General features: G+C 41.1%; 1 protein-coding gene across 3 annotated transcripts in view; it reads right to left on the reverse strand.

The window, feature by feature from the left end:
- LOC100490939 (adhesion G protein-coupled receptor E1) overlaps nucleotides 1–18,245 on the reverse strand; it is a 32,986-nt gene extending 14,741 nt beyond the window's left edge. The window contains exons 1-8 of one of the 3 annotated variants that reach the window (XM_031899355.1): nucleotides 18,189–18,245; nucleotides 11,981–12,016; nucleotides 11,350–11,532; nucleotides 9,709–9,849; nucleotides 7,341–7,472; nucleotides 4,511–4,651; nucleotides 2,606–2,740; nucleotides 873–1,007 (exon numbers count right to left, since the gene is read on the reverse strand). In XM_031899355.1, the coding sequence (XP_031755215.1) occupies nucleotides 873–1,007; nucleotides 2,606–2,740; nucleotides 4,511–4,651; nucleotides 7,341–7,472; nucleotides 9,709–9,849; nucleotides 11,350–11,532; nucleotides 11,981–12,016; nucleotides 18,189–18,219 (934 nt within the window). In that variant the 5' untranslated portion in view covers nucleotides 18,220–18,245. The remainder of the gene's footprint in view (nucleotides 1–872; nucleotides 1,008–2,605; nucleotides 2,741–4,510; nucleotides 4,652–7,340; nucleotides 7,473–9,708; nucleotides 9,850–11,349; nucleotides 11,533–11,980; nucleotides 12,017–18,188) is intronic. The other 2 variants (XM_031899356.1, XM_002935421.5) reach the window with 2 other exon arrangements.
- Nucleotides 18,246–18,782: the final 537 nt, after the last annotated feature.

The following is an 18,782-nucleotide window of genomic DNA, read 5'->3' on the forward strand; positions in this document are numbered from 1 at the left end:
CAGTGGCCTCAAAGCAGGTGCTTATTTTTGAATACCAGGTGAACCTGTAGGCTGCCAGTCTGTACAGGGGCTACCAAATAGCCAATCATAGCTCTTATTGGGCACCCCTAGGAACGTTTTCATGCTTGTATTGCTCCCCAACTCTTTTTACATTTAAATGTTGCTCATGGGTACAAAAGGATGGGGGTCCCTGCCCTAGAAAATAGACAGATGTCTCCAATGGTTTTTACCCATGAGCCACATCCATATGTTTGGAAGCCACACATTCCTGAAACTGCTGAACAAGGGCTATGATTGGCTAGTTAGCCCTGTGTGGATGGTCAGATTGTATGAGGCTCTGTTTGGTTTATATTCATATTCTTCATTTCCCAGGGTGCCACAGCCATGTGGCCTGTGCTCTGATAAACTTCAGTCACACTTTACTGCTGCGCTGCAAGTTGGAGTGATATCCCCCCCCCCGTCCCAGCAGCCGATCAGCAGAACAATGGGAAGGGAGCAAGATAGCAGCTCCCAGTAGGTATCAGAATAGCACTCAATAGTAAGAAATCCAAGTCCGGCTTGGGACTCCTCCAGTTACACTGGTGTAGGAGAAACAATAGGTTAGCTGAAAGCAGTTCTAATGTGTAGCGCTGGCTCCTTCTGAAAGCTCAGACTCAGGCACAATGCACTGAGATGGCGCCTACACACCAATATTACAGCTACAAATACATTTGTTGGTTCAAGAATAACATTTTAAATGGGAGAGTGAATTATTTGCTATGTAAACGGTGTCATTCATGAAAGCAAAGGAGCTTAACAACATGTTCATTGCATTCAGGGATGTGGTGTAGGGAGATTTATTGTTCATCTAATATCCTAGTGGTTTATTGTACCTGAGCACTCCATGCCATTTGCTGTTGAAATCACAGCATACCCAACAGGGCAGGTAAAAGGGTCGGTGGCTGGGAGGATAGTGGAGGTGATGACAGTTGTTGGAGGAGAGGTTCTTGTAAAAAATCCTTCTATCTCTGCAATATAATAATATTATGGACCAGATTTTGATTGTAAGATCCTTACAAGTTGATTAACACAGACAAACATTTATATTTACCTTTGGGGTGAATGTCTCTATTTAAATATATTGCATAAACAGCTCATATGTAAAACCCTGCTTCATCTAAATTTTTTATAAAAATATACTTTTTTAGTAGTATGTGCCATTGGGTAATCCTAAATAGGAAACTGCCAGTTTAAGTACTAAGGGCCGCCCCCTGGGATCATAGGATTCACAGTGCACACAAACAAGCCAAGGCACACATACATGCTAGGCCCCATCAGCCAATGAATGGACAGAGTTCTGCCGTTTACTCCCACACTACTTCCTGTTACAGTTAGAGCTGCATTATTTCCTGTCAGCTGATCTCTGAGGGAGCACACAGCCCATCACTAAATGGCGGCTCAAGGGAAAGGGTGTAAAAGGGCAATATTTACTGATATATATATTCCAGTCTGGTGAGATTTTTAATCAAAAACATAATATAAACAATTTGTTGGTTAAGTATTCATTTTGGGGGTATAGTTTTCCTTTAAAGCCTCCCTGCCTATAAGAGGTTTCTGGAATGCCAACCTCCCTTTATCCAAGACCTAATCTTTATCTCCTCTTTCCAAGACCTAATCAATAGATACCCTAGACCAGTGATCCCCAACCAGTGGATCACGGACAACATGTTGCTCACCAAGCCCTTAAATTTGTCTCCCAGTGGCCTCAAAGCAGGTGCTTATTTTTGAATACCAGGTGAACCTGTAGGCTGCCAGTCTGTACAGGGGCTACCAAATAGCCAATCATAGCTCTTATTGGGCACCCCTAGGAACGTTTTCATGCTTGTATTGCTCCCCAACTCTTTTTACATTTAAATGTTGCTCATGGGTACAAAAGGATGGGGGTCCCTGCCCTAGAAAATAGACAGATGTCTCCAATGGTTTTTACCCATGAGCCACATCCATATGTTTGGAAGCCACACATTCCTGAAACTGCTGAACAAGGGCTATGATTGGCTAGTTAGCCCTGTGTGGATGGTCAGATTGTATGAGGCTCTGTTTGGTTTATATTCATATTCTTCATTTCCCAGGGTGCCACAGCCATGTGACCTGTGCTCTGATAAACTTCAGTCACACTTTACTGCTGCGCTGCAAGTTGGAGTGATATCCCCCCCCTCCCAGCAGCCGATCAGCAGAACAATGGGAAGGGAGCAAGATAGCAGCTCCCAGTAGGTATCAGAATAGCACTCAATAGTAAGAAATCCAAGTCCGGCTTGGGACTCCTCCAGTTACATGGGAGTAGGAGAAACAATAGGTTAGCTGAAAGCAGTTCTAATGTGTAGCGCTGGCTCCTTCTGAAAGCTCAGACTCAGGCACAATGCACTGAGATGGCGCCTACACACCAATATTACAGCTACAAATACATTTGTTGGTTCAAGAATAACATTTTAAATGGGAGAGTGAATTATTTGCTATGTAAACGGTGTCATTCATGAAAGCAAAGGAGCTTAACAACATGTTCATTGCATTCAGGGATGTGGTGTAGGGAGATTTATTGTTCATCTAATATCCTAGTGGTTTATTGTACCTGAGCACTCCATGCCATTTGCTGTTGAAATCACAGCATACCCAACAGGGCAGGTAAAAGGGTCGGTGGCTGGGAGGATAGTGGAGGTGATGACAGTTGTTGGAGGAGAGGTTCTTGTAAAAAATCCTTCTATCTCTGCAATATAATAATATTATGGACCAGATTTTGATTGTAAGATCCTTACAAGTTGATTAACACAGACAAACATTTATATTTACCTTGGGGTGTAAGATCTGTACTTGAAGGGGTTTTTCACCCTTTAGTACAATGTAGAGAATGCTATACTGAGACGGTTTGTTATTGGTCTTCATTTTTTTATTATCTGCATTTTTATTTAATTATTAAGCTTTTTATTCAGCAGTTCTCTACTTTGGAATTATGGCAGCCATCTGGTTGCTAGGGTCCATTTTAACCTAGTAACCAGGCAGCGGTTTAAAAGAGAGACAGGAATATGAATAGGAGAGGACTTTCATAGAAAGATGAGTAATAAAAAGTAACAATAACTGCTATTGGGTGCAAGAAATGATGTGCATCCCCTCATAGCAAATGACCCCTCTGTTCTCCTGAATTACTAAATTGTAGTACAGGTATAGAATCCCTTATCTTAAAACCCATTATCCAGAAAGTTCCGAATTACGGAAAGGCCATCTTCCATAGACTCCATTATAAGCAAATAATTCTAATTTTTAAAAATGATTCCCCTTTTCCCTGTAATAATAAAACAGTACCTGTACTTGATCCCAACTAAGATATAATTACCCCTTATTGGGGGCAGAACAGCCCTATTGGGTTTATTTAATGGTTAAATGATTCCCTTTTCTCTGTAATAATAAAACAGTACCTGTACTTGATCCCAACTAAGATATAATTACCCCTTATTGGGGGCAGAACAGCCCTATTGGGTTTATTTAATGGTTAAATGATTCCCTTTTCTCTGTAATAATAAAACAGTACCTGTACTTGATGCCAACTAAGATATAATTGCCCCTTATTGGGGGCAGAACAGCCCTATTGGGTTTATTTAATGGTTAACTGAGTCCCTTTTCTCTGTAATAATAAAAAAGTACCTGTACTTGATCCCAACTAAGATATAATTACCCCTTATTGGGGCAGAACAGCCCTATTGGGTTTATTTCATGGTTAAATGATTCCCTTTTCTCTGTAATAATAAAACAGTACCTGTACTTGATGCCAACTAAGATATAATTACCCATTATTGGGGCAGAACAGCCCTATTGGGTTTATTTAATGGTTAAATGAGTCCCTTTTCTCTGTAATAATAAAAAACAGTACCTGTACTTGATCCCAACTAAGATATAATTACCCCTTATTGTGGGCAGAACAGCCCTATTGGGTTTATTTCATGTTTAAATTATTCCCTCTTCTCTGTAATAATAAAACAGTACCTGTACTTGATCCCAAATAAGATATATTTACCCCTTATTGGGGGCATAAAAGCCCTATTGGGTTTATTTAATGGTTAAATGATTCCCTTTTCCCTGTAATAATAAAACAGTACCTTGTACTTGATCCCAACTAAGATATAATTACCCCTTATTGGGGGCAGAACAGCCCTATTGGGTTTATTTAATGTTTAAATGATTCCCTTTTCTCTGTAATAATAAAACAGTACCTGTACTTGATCCCAACTAAGATATAATTACCCCTTATTGGGGGCAAAACAGTCCTATTGGGTTTATTCAATATTTAAATGATTTTTAGCAGACTTAAGTTATGGAGATCCAAATTACAGAAAGATCCCTTGTCCGGAAAACCCCAGGTCCTGAGCATTCTGGATAACAGGTCCCATACCTGTATTTTATAAAGGTTAGTATTTTGCTGTAACGGGTCCATCTATCTGCCTGTGCAATAGAATAGGTGCCAGTGTGTAGCACTGCCCATTACCTGTGCATGAAGTGAGATTCCGGCTCCCTCTAATTATGTCGTACTTGGTATAACCCTCAGGGCAGTCACAGGAAAAGCTGCCTGGGATATTATTGCAAACAGCTGGGTAGGCACATGGGCTGAGAAGACATTCATCTCTATCTGCAATACATCAACAGGACAAGTGTAGCACAAACCCACGGCCACAAAAAGCAACATACTGCCAACTACACTGTTAGCCCTTACATTTATTTCCCATGAATATATCACAATAATCTCAATAAAAAGGGTGGCAAACTGTGAAAAACTAAAGCTAGATTCCTAAAAGCAGGGACGTTTATATAAATGGGCAAAAGGGGCATTTGTCCAGGGCCCACCAGGATTATTATTATTAACATTTATTTATAAAGCGCCAACATATCCCGCAGCGCTGTACAATAAGTGGGTTTCATACATTGGACATACAGAGTAACATATAAAGCAATCAATAACCCATACAAAAGGTGAAGAGGGCCCTGCCCAAAAGAGCTTACAATCTACAAGGAGAAAGGGTTGAAGCACAAGGTGTGGGAATGGGCATGAGAGAGTTGTGAGAGGTTGGGCACAGGGTATTGCTAAACTAGATTAGGGTAAGCTTCTCTAAATAAATGTGTTTTTAGAGATCTCTTGAAGGCAGGATAACTTTTGGCAGAAGCATCCTGCAGAGATGGAAGAGCTCTACACTTTGTTTATTTTCATTACTTTGCCTTTTCTCCTTGTTGCGCCATGTTGTCATTTCTCTGCTCCCAGGGCTGTTGGTCTGGCACACCTGGGAATCATGTCTACTGTTTCTCCACTGCCTGCCTTACTATATTGAACTTCATGTGCTTGGGTTATTCTAGCACAAATTTATTGGAGCAGTGGGGTCCCACCAATGAAATGTTTCCCAGGGCCCACTAGTACCTTGATGAAAAACTATTCCCCCAAACAATGTAGGTATCTATAAAAATATATTGCTTAAACAGTAAAACCCTGCTTCATCTAAATAAACCATTTTCATATAAATATACTTTTTTAGTAGTATGTGCTATTGGGTAATCCTAAATAGAAAACTGCCATTTTAAGTACTAAGGGCCGCCCCCTGGGATCATAGGATTCACAGTGCACACAAACAAGCCAAGGCACACATACATGCTAGGCCCCATCAGCCAATGAATGGGCAGAGTTCTGTCTTTTGCTCCCACACTACTTCCTGTTAGAGCTGCATTATTTCCTGTCAGCTGAGGAAGGATGTAAAAGGGCAATATTTACTGATATATATATTCCAGTTTGGGGAGATTCTTTAATAGGCCACTTAACATAATATAAACTAACTGCTAGTTAAGTGTTCATTCTGGGGGTATAGTTTAAAGCCTCCCTGCCTATAGGAAGATTCTGGAATGCCAACCTCCCTTTATCCACTTGCAGTAGATCTCTTCTTCCTGAGACCTAATCAATAGATATCTTAGAACAGATGATTCCAATAGTTTTTACCCATCAGCCACATCCATATGTTTGGGAGCCACACATTCCTGAAACAGCTGAACAAGCTGTTAGCCCCAAGCTAGTTAGCCCTGTGTGGATGGTCAGAGTGCATGAGGCTCTGTTTGGTTTATGTCTTCTCTAAAATTCCTTTAAAAAATTAGCACCATCTTTGATTAACAGGGGCTGACATGTCTTTCATAAGGCAATGGTAGTTTCCAAAATATCGGGCTACCCCATGGGGGTGGGAAGTTGCAGGGGGGACTCTGCTTTGTTAGGTTGATATATAATCCAATCAGGTAGATATTTGGTGTAAAAAAACATATTTCTTGTCGTAGATATTTTTGAAAATGTGGTTGATTTACTGATTTATTTCCTTTATCTGCAACTTTGTTATGAGCAGGGTGCCTGGACCAGAGGTTGTGCTTTCAGCCTCCAACCACAGGGCTTGAACAGCAAAGGTCTAGTCTATACTCAGGGCCACCATGGGAGGGGGGGTACAATTGTGCCAGGCCCTGAAAAAAATATTTTTTAAGGGGGCCCAGTCACGTCACAAAACAAACGCTAAAACATATGCAATTTATGTAACTTATTTGAAAAATTGCCTAGAAAATTACGTAACTTGCCTAGAAACTTAAGTAACTTGCATACCAAGCAAAGGACAATGCAGAGAACGGACAAACTCCACTGACCCCCAATGAATTATAAAACTTAAGGTAAATTCCACTTTCCCCAATGAACTGACTGACATTAATTATTCGTTTTAACTATTTATATGAACTGCTTATTATAGAGTAACATCAGCTGTTTATATTGGGATCCATTTACTGAGTTATATGAGCGTCTCCTACATGAGCTTTCCAGCAGGGCAGTGACTGGTTATTGGGCCCCTACGCTTATGCAATTTACGTAACTTATGCAAAACTTACGCTACTTTCAAAGAAACTTAAGTAACTTACTTAGGAACTCCATGGACCCCCCCAATTAAAATACTGACTTATTAGCACATTAATTAACTGTGCTATTTTTATGAACTACTACTGACTGGTTATTGGGCCCCACAGCAAGATCACTGGGCCCCTAAACTTATGCAGTTTACGTAACTTTTGTTAATACTTACGTAACTTCCAGCACAACAACAGGGGCAGGAAGGTGGTAATGGGTTAAACTTAGGGTGAAATCCACTGACCCCCAGTAAACTGAATGACTTATGAGCACATTAATCAATGGAACTCTTTATTTGCACATACAAGGGGCGTGGCCAAAATTTGGGTACTGCTGGCTTGTGTTCATGGGGGGGCCCCATATAAATAACTTGTGTGGGGCAACAACGTTTCTGATCTTCACTTACCTGCACAGTTCTCATCACGCCTGATATTCGTTCCTCCTTTTGGGTTATTAAATCCCCTCTCACAGTAGCAGCTAGACCGTTCACACTTGGAATTTGCAGGACAGTCAGTCGGTCTTGTGCATTTGGTTACATCTACGTGATGAGAAGAGTATTAGTGACATAAGCATTTCATTTTTGGCTGCAGTCCTGTTGAACATACAGGGTGTAAATGTATTAATCACAGGTTTGCTGGAAACCAAATAGATGGTGAATACAGTGGTGCCAGTGTTTGACAGAGCTGTATTCATGGGGGTTGGGGGGGAGGCATGTAGGCACCGCCCCCTTAGTCATACCTCAGCTTCAAATGCAAATGTTCAGGAGCGGCATGGGACCCGAGCCACAATGGCACCCTGTACTTATAAGGACAAGGCCGTACACCATTGCTTCAGTCTTCACCTCACATTGGATTTTTAATCGATTCAAGGTGCAAGCAGACCCCAGGCACTTCTGCCCTGACTCATAGTAAATTACCCCCTCCTCATTCACTTTTCACCTGACAAAAGGCTGAGCCCAAAACACTCAAGTTGGCATTTACTATAGCGCAATTTTTCTGGTTGGCCTTTTTATCGACGAAAACCTGAACTTTTCCTGCACTTATACAACAAAACCGGCCCCTAAGGGGGCATCTACTAACTGTGTGATATTTTTTCTTTCTGATTGGGATTTTTAGCTCTAAAAGTCACAACTTTGCATTTGAATTGCACCATTGGCATACTGTTTCGTAATTTTTCGGCAAAAACTCGGCGCAGAAAAATTTGTTGCGCATCAAAACAGCCGCGGTCAAGTCAAAATGGGTACAGTTGCGGCTAAAAAGGGGGAAAGGTGCGTCTAAATAGGCGCGGTCGCGTCAAAGAAGGGCGCGGTCACGTAAAAAAAGGGCGCAGGTGACAAAAAAAGACACAGGCGACAAAAAAAAGTTCATCAAACACGTTTCGCAGATTTTTTGCTGTTTCATAAATTTTGCTGTCATTTTGTGAATTTTTCGGCAAAGCGAAACAGGACAGATTCGGTCATCACTATTTACTATGTGACAAAACAGCTAAAAATCCAGATCCGACAATTCGCCAGCTAAAACTTGTCGAAATCATGTAGAAGTCAATGGCAGAGGTCCCTTCCCTGGAGGATCCTCCTTTTGCTTTTACATAATAAATTAGGTTAAGGAAGGGAATCTAAAAGTTATATCCCACTGATAGGTCCCGAATCAACATAACAACAACATTTATTGGCTCAAATTAAACAAATCAACAAAAAACTAACATATAAAACATACTATACCAGACAATGGATAGGTGCATCCCAGTGCCTCATGGTACCCACTCTCCTAATGCGTTGCGCACCATGTAGTGCTTCATGAGACGAGGTGTGGTATGTTTGTGTCACTTCCTTTATATACCCCCAATATTTCATTTATACAGTGTGCAGGGTTACTATCCAACCCTGTAACAAGCTCATAGTATATCAAGAGCTTAAAATATACATATCCACAGAGCACAAATCATAAAATTATACAAAAACCTCAAAAACAAGGTTTTTGTATAATTTTATGATTTGTGCTATGTGCAGGGCTGACTGAAAGTTAGCGTTTTGCTTAATGTGCCCCTTAGTGTGCCACCTTTACTGCTTTAATTACATTTTGCTGTTAAAAATACTGCTGTGTTGCTTCTGGGATGCTTATTAGATATGTTGCTATAGACTTCTGCCAAGGTGGCGCACAGACACCATTAGACCAGAAGCCTTGCTGCTTTCTTCAATTAAGATGGCAGAGACAAGTCCCAACTACTGTAGGTTTGGTAAATTACCCCTCATGTCCTACCACACAGGGAATGTCTTGTCCCTTATTAAATTTGTTCAGGCACCTCGCACAAGCTTTGCCGGAGACTCTGAAGCATGTGGGTAAGACTTACTTTTAACTTTTACTAAGGGTTAACACAGTAACATATAATTGCACATTGCAAAATGGTGGCTCTTAGACTTCCACACACACAGTACAGGAAAAGGAAGAAGAGAACATGTGACCAGCTGCTGTCCCGGACAGCACAGTATATTACTGGGAATATATGATTCTTTGCAATTTTATGTTGCACAGTTCTATAGTTTATACTTGTTGAAAAAGTCCAAAGTTCAGTACTGTAAATATATTTACCAAAAAAGAAGTACCTGTATAACTATGAATAGTAAAAGCATTGTGATTAGTGTAGTAGAATTGTCAGTATACCAACAACTATGTCCATTGTGGGAATTAGATCCAACCCCATTAACCCCCGGCTATTCGCTGCTGGATATTTCCCTCCGACTGATCATAGTGTTCAGCCCTGGGCTAATTTCTTACCTTCACAAATGACATTTTTTCCTGATTGGTTAATATCTTGCTTGATGTATCCAGGGAGGCAGTTACACTGGTAACTACCCACGGTGTTAATGCAGGTAGCTTGCTTGGTGCAGGCGTTAATCTTGGTACATTCATCGATGTCTAAAACAGAACAAAAATACATGACTCAGTCTGAGCAGGAGTAGGACTAACGGCACCCTATGTACCAGTATAGGTTTAGCTGTAAGACAATGGTACCCCAAGCATATAATGTTATTCTGCTGCATTACACATTAAGGTTCTGGTTTGTTTTTAAACTGAGCAAATAAAATATACTATTTTGTATTGGAAGATTGGCTGAAGTTGACCTTTTTTATTTTTGTTGCACATGTAAGATCACTTTGTTACTTTGTTTAAGGATTTAGTTGTACATTAATGCGATTGGTTCTTTAACATAGGACAGGGGTCAGTGTCTGGTAAATGCACAGCCTCCTCGAAACGGCCAAGACTTGACTGACCCTTTAATTGTGTGACCCCAGCTTGCTTAATCCTGCCTCTGGTTATTGGCTTTATTTCCCCTGCCTGCCCACCTACCTACCTGCCTTATAATTTACCTGTGTTGCAGTAAAGCTTATTTCAGTCTGCAAGCATCAGTCCTTCCCCCTACTGTGACCCCTAGGTGTTACAGAATAATGCCTGAATTGTACCAGCTCACAGACAAGCAGTTACATTAACACTGGTACTGATGTATTTTTCACAAATGTATCGTTGACAAATGTGCAAAGTTGGTGGCCTGAATAACAGAACAGAAATAATTGGCCCCCCCAATGAAGATGACTTTTGTTTTCCTTTAAAGGAGAAGGAAAGGTAAAAACTAAGTAAGCTTTATCAGAAAGGTCTATGTAAATACAGCCATAAGCACTCACAGTAATGCTGAGTCCTCTATCAAGAGAAACACAGTATTTCTTGTCTCCTTTTATGTAAACATGTTCTTATCTGACTTCCTCAATCAGAAAAATCCTTCATTCCCTGGGCCAGAGTCTGCGCAGTTCTCTCCTCTCTCCCCTCTCCTGCTCCCCCTCCCATCAGAATTCATAAAACTCATTTTTTTGATAAATTTGCAGCACTGTGATCAGTCACAATGACATTGTGAGTATAAAACATGGCAATGAATGAATAAATGAGCTCTTGTGTCTCAGGTTTACAGATGGGGAGTTGATTATACAGAATATTTCTTGTGGGCTGTAAGTTGTGGATTTGTAATTTGCATTAAGACATCTCCCAATAAGGCAGAGCTTGGTAAGCTGCCATAAAGTGATCAGAGCACCACAGAAATTAAGCACTGTCTGAAAAGGATAATTTTGTGACTAGCCAGCACCGCCAGTTTATTATTCTACATTTGGTGCATTTGGGACTGAAGAATTCCTTACCTGCCTGGGCTCAATAATATTTGTATTTAGCATTCTTTAGTACAGTGGCCACATACCAGTCAAATGTTCCCAAAAAGTGGGATTTGGCCAAACATGCATAGACAAATATCATTGGTTTGAGTGATACAATCATTTTGGAAGAAGGAGGGAGGTGGGGGGGGCTGTACCTTCTGCACCATAATGTGTAGAAGCCCAAGTTCTAGTAATAACATAGACACAAGGACATCCATACCTGTACAAGATCCATTTGGGTAAGAAACATGAGTATCTTCGACCTTATTATAAAACCCGGAGTTACAGATGCAATATTTGTCAGTTCCAGATGCTTCCTCACATCTGGAATTATTCGGGCATAGACTTGGATTCTCGCGGCACTGCTGGAAGTGTTGAGCTTTTGAAGGTATATTCACAGCACCTGTGGGGTAAGAGAAAGCACAATGATCAGCCATTGAACCCTATCTCTGCCAACCACCTTCTGAATTAAAAAATATATGAACCCTTTCCTGATGAGACACCAGTAACATTTACCCTTATCTACCCATAAACATGAATTCATTTACTCATCACGTATAAAGTAGTATTCTTCAGTTATTATGAGAGGATCATTTTTTGGCAAGAGCTTGATATGGAATCGTGACTAATGTGACAAGTTAAGGAAGCCTGAGGGAAAAACATCAGCAGTTGGAGATAATGGTGCACAAAACAGGTTCTACTAGAGAGTGATGTCCAACCACTGGCTCAACGTGCATCATAAAACACACAAGCAGCTCCAATCATTTGACTTCATTTTGGTAGGAACTAGTGGGTGTGTCTTAATACATCAAAGTGTTTCAGTGAAATTTTATTGGTTAATTGCAACTCACCTTGAGCGCCACAGAAGATAACCAATGCACAGAGAGCTGAAGAAGACAATACAGACAGTGTTACTATGCTGAAAGTATAACATTTTGTGCATTTAAAGATATTAATTTCATCTTGGTCAATAATACCTTAGATATAATCCCCAAGCATTACATGTATTCCCTAATGAAAAGAGTCCCTTTATCAGTCCACTGGATATTTGCCACCATGAGGGGTAATGATTGAGAGAGTATGGAAGTTGGAGGCACTGATGCTGTAGTAAGAAATCTAGCTAAGCACCCTACTGAGGAAGAGGAGGGGTTCAGCTGCAGATGTAAAACCTGGAGGGGTGACAGTACCCTACCTAAGGAAATGTTCCCTTCTGGAGATATTAGTGAACTTGACTAACTCTTGCACTCCATGCTCCATGATCCATGATCCATGGCTGAAAGTTCCAAGTATTTAAGAGAAACTATAGCCACAACAAGGAGAGTAAGGTCCTAGGGCTCAATATGGTACAGAGTAGTAACAGGCATTCATAGGGTAGTACTCTCTGGACTTTAGTTAGCTGGTGGGTTCTTTAAAGGGATTCTGTCATGATATCTATGGGCTACTTTTTATTTCTAAATTACACTGTTTACATAGAAAATAATTCACTCTGCCATTTAAAGTTTTATTCTTGAACCATCAAATGTATTTTTTTAGTGTTGGTGTGTAGGCGCCATCCCAGTGCATTGTGCCTGAGTCTGAGCTTTCAGAAGGAGCCAGCGCTACACATTAGAACTGCTTTCAGGTAACCTATTGTTTCTCCTACTCCCATGTAACTGGAGGAGTCCCAAGCCGGACTTGGATTTCTTACTATTGAGTGCTATTCTGATACCTACTGGGAGCTGCTATCTTGCTCCCTTCCCATTGTTCTGCTGATCGGCTGCTGGGAGGGGGGGGATATCACTCCAACTTGCAGCGCAGCAGTAAAGTGTGACTGAAGTTTATCAGAGCACAGGTCACATGGCTGTGGCACCCTGGGAAATGAAGAATATGGCTAGCCCCATGTGAAATTTCCAAATGAAATATAAAAAAATCTGTTTGCATTTTTGAAAACCAGATTACAATGCAGGATTCTGCTGGAGAAGCTCTATTAACTGATGCGTTTTGAAAGAAACATATTTTCCCATGACAGTATTTCTTTAAGGGCTACACCAGGTTTGTGTCTACATGGAGGTCATTTAGCTCTATAATAATGCTGGGTTTGGGTATCTAAACTGATGGACAATACATCTACAGTGTCCAATGAACCATCTATAGCTTTAACCCATGTCCACCATGAAAATCCCTTACCACAGAAGGAAGCACAGCAATGAACACATAAGCTTTACGTTTAATAAACTACCAAGTCCAAATGTAATTCATCCAAGTGATCACGGCAACAGTTACTGAGGGTTCTGCCAGTCATTTTCCGGCTGTTATGCACATTTATTGGTTTGACCATTCCCTTCCAAAGACCGTTGGACTGCTGACGCACCTTCCTATAACCACCTTTTATCAGGGTCGGACTGGGCCGCCGGGACACCGGGAAAAATCCCGGTGGGCCCTGGCCTTAGTGGGCCCCCGGCGGCCCAGTCCGACCCTTGCCGGCGCTCCCCCAACTGACTGTTCCTCCCCTGATGCGTTCAATTTATACACGCTCGGGTAGGACGTCGGGCGGGGCCCTGCGGGGGGGTCAGGGGGGCCCCTGGGGGGGGTAGGGGACACGGCTGGCTGGGGCACCTGCAGGGCCCCTGGGGCGGGAGCCCCGGTGGGCCCTGCACCCCCCAGTCCAACCCTGCCTTTTATAGGGAAACTTTACAGCTTTTATTTTGTACTTGAATATTGAAATATTAAGAGACATTTGTATATTCGTCTTTTGGAACTTTTCCATAAAGACATTTCTGATTTACCCTTTGCTCGCTATTCCTTGTCCCCTCCCATAACTGATGCTGAACACAACATCCTCATTGGGGCAGAACAATCCTATTGGGTTTAATTACTGTTTAACTGTTTTTAACAGACTTTAGGTAGGAGATCCGAATTACGGAAAGACCCCTTATCCGGAAAACCCCAGGTCCCGAGCATTCTGGATAACAGGTCCCATACCTGTACTTGTATTTAGTTGTAACCAAGTGATAACCTTAAGGCTAGAATCTAAACCATCTCTCAAAGTTTGTTAATTGGATATAATTGTGAAAAAAGGCATTCAAATATTGGGGAAGGGTCTGAAATGTGGGATTTCTTCTCTAGAGATGAGGCCCCTGTAACCTGACGCAGTAGTAACACATTATAAATATATTTAAGGCCAGTAAAGACAACTGGAAGTGACCTGAATATTCATGGAAACTTAAAAAAAAGCATATTAGTTATTTGTAGGGACCCATAGGGTTAACAGTGTCTATGGCCTTGTCGCCTACCACTTCCTAGTTTGCTTTACTATGCAGAAATACATGTTACCGCTTTTTCTATTTATATATGTGCATTTATTGGTCCTTAGGTAGGATGACCACTTCCTGCACGCTGTAATATAGTGTCAGGCAGGAGGTGGGCACTTCCTGTTTGGTCTTCATCTTTCCAGCAGAAGGTTGTGTGCAGGGAGCCTGGACCAACTAGGCCCAGAAGCACTGAGCCCTAGAGGAAAGCCATAGCTCTAGAGATACAAGTCGGGGAGCAGGCTGAGTTAATTCAGGATTATTTAGAAAGAGCAGTTGTGTGCTCCAACCAGGACATATTAGTAGGGTTAGTACTCCCAAGACTCTGCTGCTTTAGTGAAGGGACCACAGTAGGTACAGGGAATTCAGGTATAGCATCGCTCCCTGATTGTTGGCTGTTGGGTTCTGGGCCATTTAAGGTGGAAACGTTTGGGACTTCGGTCTACTTTGCCACATTGGTCTCTACAGTGGTGCTACAACACTCTGCATGTATATTTCCTGCACCTGATATTGCAAAGGTTCACACCCACACCCATGTACAGCTATGGGATCCGTTATCTGGACACCCGTAATTACCCCTTATTGGGGGCAGAACAATCCTATTGGGTTTATTTAATGGTTAAATGATTCCCTTTTCTCTGTAATAATAAAACAGTACCTGTACTTGATCCCAACTAAGATATAATTACCCCTTATTGGGGGCAGAACAGCCCTATTGGGTTTATTTAATGGTTAAATGATTCCCTTTTCTCTGTAATAATAAAACAGTACCTGTACTTGATCCCAACTAAGATATACAGTAATTACCCCTTATTGGGGGCAGAACAGCCCTATTGGGTTTATTTAATGGTTAAATGATTCCCTTTTCTCTGTAATAATAAAACAGTACCTGTACTTGATCCCAACTAAGATATAATTACCCCTTATTGGGGGCAGAACAGCCCTATTGGGTTTATTTAATGGTTAAATGATTCCCTTTTCTCTGTAATAATAAAACAGTACCTGTACTTGATCCCAACTAAGATATAATTACCCCTTATTGGGGGCAGAACAGCCCTATTGGGTTTATTTAATGGTTAAATGATTCCCTTTTCTCTGTAATAATAAAACAGTACCTGTACTTGATCCCAACTAAGATATAATTACCCCTTATTGGGGGCAGAACAGCCCTATTGGGTTTATTTAATGGTTAAATGATTCCCTTTTCTCTGTAATAATAAAACAGTACCTGTACTTGATCCCAACTAAGATATAATTACCCCTTATTGGGGCAGAACAATCCTACTGGGTTTAATTCATGTTTAAATGATTTTTCAGTAGACTTAAGATATGAAGATCCAGATTAAGGGTAGACCGCTTATCTGGAAACCCCAGGTCCGAGCATTGTGTATAACAGGTCCCATACCTGTATTGCTATTTGACTCCACATTGTGTATAACAGGGATCCTATTCAAAGGCTGAATTCAGAATTCATGGTTTATCTGCCTCATCAAAGAGTGAATCAAATGTTAATAAAATCCATGTAAAACAGTCGTGTTCACCACAAACAAACTCTTATCTTACAAAACAGGAAGATCTAAGATAAAACTGATACAATACACTGCCTGCTTAGCAATGTGCATAATTGTACCAGAGTGTGTTATTACTTGCCCAATGGATCTAATATTTACAAACTTCCCTTTGTGGAGATAACAGTGCGTGCATATCAGCTGGCTTCTCATTGGTTGGTATCGGGGGTCCAATCATCCTCAGCTCTCCTACATTCTCACCCACAAACATGGTTATCGGATGCATCTAAAGATGGGCGGAAACACTGAGACCCTCTATTTGCAATGTAATAACTCTTTAATAAAGAACATTACATTGCAACTGCACTTTTTTTTAATAACATGCCCTCTAGGAGAGGTCCCATTTTGGGTTTCATTGACATTTTGCTCCAATGTTCTTTATCAGAAAGGTCTATGTAAATACAGCAATAAGCACTCACGGAAATGCTGCATAGAGAGAGTCCTCTATCAACAGAAACACAGGATTTCTTGTCTCCTTTTTTGTAAACATGTTGTTTGGATGTCTGACTTCCTCTCTCAGATATATCCTTAATTCCCATGGCCAGTCTGCCCAGCTCTATCCCCTCTTCTGCTCCCCCCTCCCATAAGAATGCTAAGCACTCCCTCCCCCCTCCCTTAGGAATGTGTAATCTGAGCTATAAGGGCTAGAGCTGCAGCAGGAAGCTATTTAAAATGGCAGCTGCTATCCTAAGCAAATGGAGAAAGCTTCTAAAGCAGGTTACTCAGGTATGGTAAAGCTTTCTGCAGAATAAATATAGTGTTCTAGGCGGCAGTAATGCAGCAAATCTATTGGCAGTATAATGCCAAAATGACTTTCCTTCTTCTTTAATGGTTTATTATGGATCTTTTTTTAGTATTTTATATTAAAAAAGCCACATGAGCATTTTGCCACAATTGTTCACACCTTGGCCGTGAATAAAATTACAATTACATAGCTGCTAACTTCATGAACAGAAATGGAACATTGCTAAGAAAGGAAAGAAGTGCAGCAACCTGGAATGTTATTTAGATTGTAAGCTCTATGGAGCAGAGACCTCCATCCTCTTGTCTCTCTGATTCTTAACTTATTGCAACCATACCTTGTATTTATTATTTATTATCATGTATTTGTATCAATCTACTGTACAGCGCTGCATATATACAGTAAGTAGCGATATATATAAAGATATACATACATAAGAACCCTGCAGCTAGGTGCAATGCTCTGCTACAGGGGGGCATTTATAAATTGTAAGCTGATAGTGTGCATAGAGGCCCCTAATAGCCAATCTTAGCCCTTATTTGGCTCCTCCATGAACTTTTATGGTGCTTGTGTTGCTCTCCAAGTCTTTTTAAATTTGACTGTGGCTCACGAATAAGAAAGGTTGGGGACCCCTGCTGTACAATATAGGAGGTCATTTATAACGACTCGGGAAATTTGCACCTGGGTAGTAACCTATAGCAACAAATCAGAGATTAGCCTTTTTCATCAAGCTGGAGGTTGAGCAGTGAAAGCAAATACCTGATTGGTTGCCACGGGTTACTGCCCAGGTGCTAATTTGCCCAGTCTTTATAAATGACCCCCTATACTGTACAGCAGGGGTCCCCAACCTTTTTCACTCATGAGCCCCAGTCAAATGTAAAAAGACTTGGAGAGCAACACAAGCACCATAAAAGTTCATGGAGGTGCCAAATAAGGGCTGTGATTGGCTATTAGGGGCACTCTATGCACACTATCAGCTTACAGGGGCTTTATTTGGTAGTAAATCTTGTTTTTATTCAACCAAAACTTGCCCCCAAGTCAGGAATTCAAAAATAACTACCTGGTTTGGGGTCGCTGAGAGCAACGCCCAAGGGGTTGGGGAGCAACAAGTTGCCCCCGAGCCACTGGTTGGGGATCACTGCTGTACAGTATTCAGGATGAATTGCTCCAAACTGACAAATTATATTTACTTTATTTTTTTTGTTAGCTTCTAAAATTCAAAGGGTAACTTAAAACCTTGACTAAATTGAATCCGTAGCAACCAATCAATCAGCTTTTACCACTAAGATGAATAAAATGAAAGCTCTATAGGTAACTAGTCTAGTTTTCTGTATCCCTCCTCTTGGTCACAGAGAGATTTGGAATGGAAATGATCCCTAAGGCAAGACATCGGCACTACAAGGGTTCCTGCCGACCAGCAAGCTTTAGAATAACCGCAGGTATAAATGACAGTTGCACTTACCTATCAGCAACGATCTGCCCCGGGTCCTCATTCTGACAGGGCTGTGCGGCAGGTTAGTCCATTAGAAACAGAGTGAGAGAAATAGGGAAGTGACACAATAAAAACCCCAGAGGGATAAGAGCAGAGATTATTAGTCCAACCCCTATATTACATAACTAGTTCACTAGTACAGTGAGGATCATTTACTAAGAATAGCATTTTTTTCTCCAGGGCAGTGACTGATAGTACCCAAAAATTTGTCAAAGATAATCATTAACCAGTAATTGAGCCCTTATATTTTATTGTATAGAACAAGAACGTGCCATCGTATGGGACAACGAGCCTCATAGACCAAAATGGAATCAACCATTTTTACTGTCTTTTCTCCAAGGAATCCCTGATACTTGTGCCACTGCAAAACTTTACAAGCACCAACAGGCAACAAGTTATTGTAGAAGATTTATTGCAGGCTGTTTGGAAACAGTGCCCATGTTGCATTATGGGAATCATGAGTTCCTTGCATCTTATTCTTAGTAATGGTTGCCGTGGAGCAGGGCAGTCCAACTGGAGGCCTGTGGGCTGGATGTGGCCCTCCAAAGGATTTTTATGGCCCCC

The sequence above is a fragment of the Xenopus tropicalis genome, chromosome 3 (genome assembly GCF_000004195.4).
Source record: "Xenopus tropicalis strain Nigerian chromosome 3, UCB_Xtro_10.0, whole genome shotgun sequence".
In the NCBI taxonomy this organism is placed as follows: Eukaryota; Metazoa; Chordata; class Amphibia; order Anura; family Pipidae; genus Xenopus; species Xenopus tropicalis.